Source organism: Trichoderma virens, assembly GCF_000170995.1.
Source record: "Trichoderma virens Gv29-8 chromosome Unknown TRIVIscaffold_17, whole genome shotgun sequence".
In the NCBI taxonomy this organism is placed as follows: Eukaryota; Fungi; Ascomycota; class Sordariomycetes; order Hypocreales; family Hypocreaceae; genus Trichoderma; species Trichoderma virens.
Genome location: NW_014013732.1, coordinates 914 through 9,132, shown reverse-complemented (window position 1 = coordinate 9,132; position 8,219 = coordinate 914). Strand labels below are relative to the sequence as shown.

The following is an 8,219-nucleotide window of genomic DNA, read 5'->3' as shown; positions in this document are numbered from 1 at the left end:
TATTAAAGATTTTAAATTTACTTTAATATATATAATTTAAAAAATAAACCTTAATATTAAGGTTATAAACTTATTTAATATAAAAAAATATTATAATATAAACTACTAAAAATAATTAAATATGTAAGTTTATTTTATTATATATATTTAAATAATTTAAATAGCTAATTATTAATAAAATATTAATATTAAATATAAACTATATTTTTTATTTTATTTTTATATATTTATAAATATAATTACTAAAAAGTTATTTTTTATTCTTTTTATTAATATAAACTTACAGCTTAAATTTATTACCTTAAAAACCTTTATTTTATACTAAAAATAAGGATTAAAATATTATAATATTATAATATAAATTACTTAAAATAATTAAATATATAAGTTTTATTTATTACTTTTATTTAAATAGTTTAAATAATTAATTATTAATAAAATATTAAAACTAAATATAAACTATACTTTTTATTTTACTTTTATATATTTATAATTATAACTATTTAAAAACTACTCTCTGTCCTCTCTGTTAATATAAACCTATAATTTAGGCTTATTACCTTAAGAACCTCTCCCCTATACTAAGAATAAAGATTAGGACGTTACACTATATCTCCCTTTTAAAGATTTAGTATTCTACCGATTAATTCCTAGTGCGTATATTCTGCTATATTATATCAATAAGTAAGGTTTGTATTGGTGGTTTACTTAGCTATGATTAAATGAATATTTGTCTGAGCATTGCTTAGAATTAATAAAGTCGTTGTGCCTATCTCTTTGCGGCTGACGTTTGTTGTATGATTCCGTCTGCTGCATAAAGCCCACCAGTCCATGTGGCTAATCTATTATTATGGCCGCTACGATTTCCTCGACATCGGTTCCCATCCCTAGCTCTAACGTAGCTACGATCCATTGGTGTCCCTGGCTCTCTGCCCATGCTGTTTACATCTGCTGCTTCTTTTCTTCTTCTTCTCGGCGTGGTAAAAGTTACACCCCATCTCCGCTGCGATTTCTTCTCATTGCCCTGTCGATCGACAGTTCCACACCCTTCTGGTTTCCTACAATCAAAGCACTGAGCCGCTGCACCGTCTGCACTACTTGACCCTCTATAGCCCACTTTCTTGCCTTTACATGCTCACCTTGGATCGGCAGTTCGCCTTTGTCGTCCTGTTTATATCGCCACTGCCGCCGCACCAGCATCTCCTTGGGGAACCAGTCCTCCAGCACACCCGTAGCGTCGCCATCAACATTACAAGCGGGTATCCGTACCGCTGTAGTCCCTTTAGTTGCCCCAGCCTTGGGTGGTATTAATGTCTGTAATTATAGTATAACATTCGTCTATGAATATCTGTCTGCGTACACTAACCCATTAGCGTATGCTGTGAACTCGGCGCCTGAAATCGTGTCTGCGTTAACGACCACCAGCCGTGCGCGGTAGGCTATCTCATCCTGCACTGAGATGTCTTGAACTTGATGCAGTTAATTCCTATCTCTGTTGCCCGCGTCATCAAGTATCTAACGGCGCTGAAAACAGCACTACCGCAATGCTCATGCCTGTATCCCGCATTACTGTGGGCAGCGTAAACATTTGCTCTTCCTGCACTTTGTTAGCAGTATGCAGATGGATGTACTTTTACATCTATTTTGCCTTCTTCCTTATGTTTCCTTTCAACAACAATAAATAAACAAACCGTAGTAACCGGTTACTTAATCCTTTGTGTTATGCCGTATAATTTAGCTATTACAATCCTTCTTTATATCTTTTCTTATAATGAATTGCATTTCTGATGACAGCAGATTAAGGCATGAGTAGAAAGGTCTGCGAAGAGGTCCAGAGGTTTGAGGTATTCGAAAAGGTCTATGAGGTGGACAGCTACCTGGCGATCGACGATAATGTTGACTGCAGGGTGACCCCTATCCGATCTGCCTCATCGGATCTCGTAGATTGTGTATATATGAGGTCCTGCCCCCGACTTTGTAACTAGATAACTAAGACCATTGATCAATATAACATTACACCCAACCTCACTTCAACAGATAACGGCAGCCAGAACGGCGGACTACATCTACTGCTGCTACTATAGTGGAGCCCCCTTTTTCTCGCAGGAGACATGAGACGTGTGCACGGACAAAAGGTGTATGATGCTGCGTATGCTATAAATATGCCACAAAGAGACAGGTCCCTTGTAAGTGGGTGGGGCCCAGGAATCACCAACTTTTGACCAATTTGGATGGGGCATTGGTGCAGTAGGCTTCTTATCAAAGTATCCAGGTGACTAACCTTGTCTTCTAAGACTTGGATAACAACTGGGAATTTTGTATGGATAATATAGTTACAGCAGAAGGAATATGAAAAGCAACCTGCAGGTTTCGGGAAACCAAATCCAGCCACAGTATGGTTGATGCCGCCACAAGTCTTGTAGGGGCGGTAGGCCCATGCCGCTGTAACGGCACCCCCTTGCCGGCAGCGGGCTATTGCCTTCAACAGTCAGACCAAGCGCAGCGGCGTGGACGAATGGCTAGTGATAGAGGCTTGCCTTTTAGTTATATGCTGGACACGACTCAGGTGGTCCGCGGGACCTCGGCGTGTTCCTCATCGTATTCATCGGCGACCAATAATACCCTGTGGTACTTTCCCCGTCCTTCACTCTTATCCTTGGCTTCAAGGGCTGCTGTTATTAGCAGAATTGCCAAGGTGGTTGCCTGCGCAAGCACGCGAGCCTGAACAATTTTCTGGGCTGCTGTAGTGTAAGGATCCCGTCGCATACGTTCGAGGCAGACCGCCATCGTGGTGGCCCATGTTACCCCAAGGATCTGGAGTTGGTGTTCGTATAGCCAATCCTTGGCTCGCTGCCCCTCGGATTCCCTCGCACGAATTTCGGCGGACACGCGCTGGCTCTCGTCCGCATATTTCCTTATTTCGGGATGCAGGCGCGATCGATAGGCGTGAGATCCCTCATTGGCGCCGATACTGGCCATGATCAGTCCAGGGTAGATAGCAAAGGTGCTTTTGATGTATAGTGGCAGTTGCCTGAACGTTGGGTAGAAGCGATGCAGGCCTGTCGTTGCTGCAAGGCCTAACGACATGCCAATTAGGCCGGTTCTGGCCCCTGCGTGCCAGATAGAGTCATAATACTCCTGCTCCTCGCTCCTGGCGATCACTTTCGCAATCATTTTCCCAGTCCGTAGTACGGAGGATGCGATAATAACTAGGAGAAACGCAGCGAACTTTGAAAGGGGGAAATAACGACTCTCTGGATTCCGTCGACCTGTTTGCAGGTCTAGATAAACATCCAATGGGTGTGTGCCCACATCTCCGCGACCGATCTTTGGCGAGGACGAACGGGGATGTGCTGTCAGCCACTGACGCAATCTAGATGACTGCCACGCCATGGCTGGACTGGCATCCGTCCATCATCATATGCCAATAATCATCTGGACTCGGTAGACGAAAAGTTTCTGGTTCTTATTAGGTTTGCCGATTTGCATGATGGAGCGAAATAAGACTGGCCTCCTCTTCGGACCAACGTGCCATACTCATCAATACTCATCTATTTATAAGCTACTCATTTGGGATATCATTTATCTCACTATCTTTGTATACTTTGCACAGTTGCATTCTCGTGTAAGGACTAGAGCAAACGGTATATCAGATCGGATCTAGCTACGCATAGGGCCTTCTAGCCCAGATCGGGGACGCCTGTGACCTAGACGAACCTCCTGATGAATACGGAAATCAACGGAATTCTGCTCAGAAAATTTCCTAGTCGAATAAAGAGAGGATATTCGTCTACATTGACATGTGTCTGTAGGATGTAGACTACTTCTGATGAAGAATAACAGCCGCAATTCTTAACTCATCCAACGAGGGGCGCGGCAATGGTGGCAACGCACCTGTATCTAATGACAGCATATGCGGCATAGCGACAGACTTAACTTGTGAGGACTCAGGGGCACATGAACAAGGATGTGCGAGAAAATATGGTCTCGCTTCGCCGTGGTGGTGCATAGAACTGTACACAACTTAGCGCCTGGCCATATGAGTTTAGTCTTCCCTGGAGTAATAAATTTCATTTATTCAATCACCCCTAGCATGCCAGCTATACATTCGTCTAAGGGCGACAGGTAGCTCAACGAACCAGCTCCGATTCTTTGCACACTGGCATCTCTGTTTATTCTACCTTAAACCAATCATTTACAGTCCTTACAATACCATAACTAGCACCCGCGGCAACGGCTCCAACAAAAAGAGTCTCTAACGATCCGTGGAAGGCGGAACAATAACCAACTCCAGTAACCAAGGATTTGACATATCCGAATACAGAAAGCATAATAGCTGTAGCTCCAATTGAAATGACCAGTGCCATACTGAGGTCCTCGACACCGAAATAAGGAATCATGGGGATCAGCCCGCCTTTCATTATTTCAGTAATAGTATGAAAGCGGGATTTGGATTTGATATGCTTACCTATGAAATATGCCATTCCCATTGTGAGAGCAGATATCCACGGTCGAGACCAGCTTGGGCGCTCAAGCTTAAGTTCAAAGTCCATCATGAACTAGAGACCTCAGCTTGGCAGCGTAGAAGGACTGGAGCACTCACTTTGACCCACGATTCTGGGTTCTGCCTAAAACTCTGGAGGATGGGTAATATTTCTTCTCTGCTGAGTCCATATTTTGTGAACATTGCTACCAAAATTTCGCCTTCGAAGTGCGGAGTCCCTGTAACCTGACGCTGCTCCCGAGCTTCCTCGACATGGAAGTGCTGGGCATCTGTAATCGTGGCAAGATATGCACCCAAGCCCATACTGATGGACCCGGCAAATAATTCTGCCAGCCCACCAAGAATGACAAGTTTTGTTGACCCAATTCTAATATCAACATCAGCTGTGACTCAGATGAAAGTGGAAAAGGAACCTACGAAGATAAGCCAGCAGTAACTGCGAAGGGTACTGTTAGGCCATCTGCAAGACCAATGATGGCATCGCGAATGAAGCCACTAGTTGTTACATGTCTCTCGAGCCTTTCTGACGACGCACCATCCAACAGCCTTGACTCTTCGAGCTGACCGGAATCAGACATTTTACAGCCTCACATCCTTTGTTATCATCGGTTGAGGATGGGACGCCTCTAATTTTCTACGCGTCGCATAAACCACGAGAAAGCATACAAGCAAAGAGAAGGTTCCATAAATTTACGCTTCCTCGATCTTTTACGTAGCTGCGGAATTACTACGATGATCATAAAATCATCATGATTTCATATCAATGTGTGGCGGGCCAATAGGCTCTTTAGGCAGTTTTGTGTAAGAAAGCTCAAGACCCATATGAAGGCGAGCGAAGAAGCATTTTAACAGCTTATAACTGAACAGCATATTTCACTCAAGTTGTGTGCAGCCATAATAAACACGTAAGCTGCCATATTGTTGATGACGCGTCAAAACTTGAAGATTTTTTACCAACATGTGATGTGGTCTGCCACCACCATGAGAGTTCAGCCACAATACCTCAAGTTAGGGCGGATAACGCCTGGAACCGGAGCATTCAGTGGCCGCATCATGCATGTGCTACCTGCTTGCAGATTTTGCGAGGCAAAGTTCGTGATTACTGGGTATCGGAGATTCTGTACCCTTTGATTTTGTCATCACTCAGCTCTCAGCTACACAGGCTCTACTGGTGATACGCACAGAGGTGTGATGGCGCGTGAGATACCATGAGGCAATGCAGCTCGAATGGAAGGCATGTCTGCACAAGCGACGGACTATATCGTTGTCCCGCATCACTTCTGGGCATATAACGCCGCATATATAACGGGAGCGGTCAGTTCACGAGTTCATTCTTCGTTGGGAATTGAACAGCCTACCAAGTAACAAATAAGTCGGGCCAAGCCAATTGCTCTCCTGTGCCTTTATGTTTCATCTCCACTTTCACTTGTTTATACGTCCTCGATGGAGCTATGGACTCTAAGCCGCTGTATAGCGCTAGTCTCAGAGTTTGTGCTGCTTAATGACTCTGCATCCTCGGAATTCGCTGGGCTTAAGAGTTGATTGCCTCTGATGTTAAATTTGTCAGTCGGCTGGGAGACGGCATACGCGTACATGGCAAGAAGGGTATAAAAGGCCAACAATTGCATGCATCAGCTTTTGGTTGTCGGTGCTAGCTGAGGAACTGTTCGGTATCTTCATGATTATTTGGGACCCGTCAATAACATCATACTGTTCTAGCTTTCCGAGCTTATGTGCTCTGCATCTTGGAGCTCATGGTAGGTGCAACTAGCCTAAACTTCCGACGTCATAAGTAAACGGGTAACATTGATAGAAGCACGTCATTCATTCGGGATAAGAGGCTATGTGAAATTACGTGGGGTGATGGCCTACGGAGAACAGCATCACATCATTTTCATTGAAGTCTTTCGATAAGAAGGGCGTGTGGCTAACTTAGCTAAGTAATAAATCGAGGAAGAATCTGGCCGGCTACAAATACCGTAGCACTCGTGTCAACCATATGAACCTGTGTTAACTTGATGTTCGAAGAGCAAGTAGCCCAACATTGTAGCCTCGGCTCAACGCCACGAAACTTTAAGTCACGCCGTGGCAACGATTGTGATAGAGTATCCTGAAGTGCAACATGAGGACAATTTGAGTTGGAATTACGATACACACACACACACACACTTTATTACGCCCGATGGAGTCTCCTCCAATAGGGCAACTATCAAACTGTATTACATAAAAATTACGATACTTAGCGCAATTAAATTTGGCTGTTCATGTTTTCATTGCTACGGTGGCAACAATGCATAATTGGGTCTACCTTGTTCGTAAATAATTTATAAGGGCCAATCGTCCCGGTTAAATAGGTGATATTATATTGCAAGTATTAACCTCTTTTTTACTATGAGATTATTAACTTATTACCTTGAATAGCCGTAAAAATAAAGACGTATAGCGTTTTAGAGAAGATCACCCCGCAAAATGTTAAACACTAAGCCGAAGGTCTAAAAGGAAGAAGACTTAACTCCCCAACAGAAAGACCGCCTAGGTGATATGGGATAAAACGAAGCCTGTGTCGATCCCTGGCACCGCGGGCCACCTGCTTTATGGATGGTGGGCGAGCCGTGCTGGTGGTAGCAGTATCTGTTTTCGGCTCTTGGCGATAATACTCCGACCGTAAGGACCGCTCCGTCCTCCAGTGGTACAGCCCTAGCTCCCCTATGGCCCATATTATAATCCATTTACAGCTTACACCTAATGCCTTAAGGATATTATAGTTAGCCAGTTTACAGGGCTGCGTGTCTTAGATTGGGAGCTGGATGGGTGTAACGTCCTAATCCCTATTCTTAGTATAGGGTAAGGGTTCCTAAGGTAATAAGCCTAGGTTATAGGTTTATATTAGTAGAGAGGATAGGGAGTAGTTTTTAAGCGGTTATAATTATAAATATATAAAAGTAAAATAAAAAGAGTAGTTTATATTTTATTTTAATATTTTATTAATAATTAATTATTTAAACTATTTAAATAATTATAATAAAATAAACTTATATATTTAGTTTTTTTTTATTATATTATTTATAGATTATAATAGTAATTTTTTAAAGGTATTATATAAAAGTAATTTTTTTATAATTAGTTAATTAATTTATAATTTATTTTAAGGTATATACTTTTTTGGCTTTATAAAAAGTTAAGTTATAATATAATACTTCTTTTTATTAACTTTACCCTTAAGGTTAATTATATATATAAAGTAACTGTTAGTTTAAGCTTATTTTAATTTATAATTATTTTTTTTTATTACTTTATATCTTTATATTAATATTATATTAAGTTATATTTTTAAGCTAATTATATAAAAAAATTATAAACGTTTTACTTTAGTAAATATTATTAAAAAGCTAAGTTTTTTTTTTATAGTTTGCTTTTTTTATAAAAAATATAGTATAAGTAATTAATATAAAATAATAAATAGTGTTTTTAAATATAAAAAATATATATATTATAGGTATTTCTATAATAAAAGTAAGGTTTTTATAAATATATATAAATATTTTATTAAGTAAATATTATTTTTATTAATATTTATTATAGTAAATTATATTTTTTTTAAATATAAGCAGTTATATATTAAAAAAAAAAAAGCTATAAAAAAGTTAGCTAAGTATTAATATAAGGTTTTTAAAGCTTTAGTTAAATTATTTTATATTTATATTTAATAGATTCT

General features: G+C 40.4%; 2 protein-coding genes across 2 annotated transcripts; both read right to left on the bottom strand.

Annotated features, from left to right (window-relative positions):
• Positions 1-2,562: 2,562 nt before the first annotated feature.
• On the bottom strand, positions 2,563-3,174 carry TRIVIDRAFT_151149 (uncharacterized protein; the record flags this gene model as incomplete). Its single annotated transcript, XM_014100833.1, has 1 exon — positions 2,563-3,174. One exon carries the CDS (start codon positions 3,172-3,174, stop codon positions 2,563-2,565), a length of 612 nt encoding a protein of 203 aa, XP_013956308.1.
• Positions 3,175-4,172: 998 nt separating this feature from the next.
• TRIVIDRAFT_53723 (uncharacterized protein) lies at positions 4,173-5,082 on the bottom strand (the record flags this gene model as incomplete). The annotated part of the gene is made up of 4 exons (XM_014100832.1): positions 4,173-4,414; positions 4,469-4,559; positions 4,604-4,871; positions 4,922-5,082. The coding sequence occupies 4 exons, from the start codon at positions 5,080-5,082 to the stop codon at positions 4,173-4,175; spliced, it is 762 nt and encodes a 253-aa protein (XP_013956307.1).
• Positions 5,083-8,219: the final 3,137 nt, after the last annotated feature.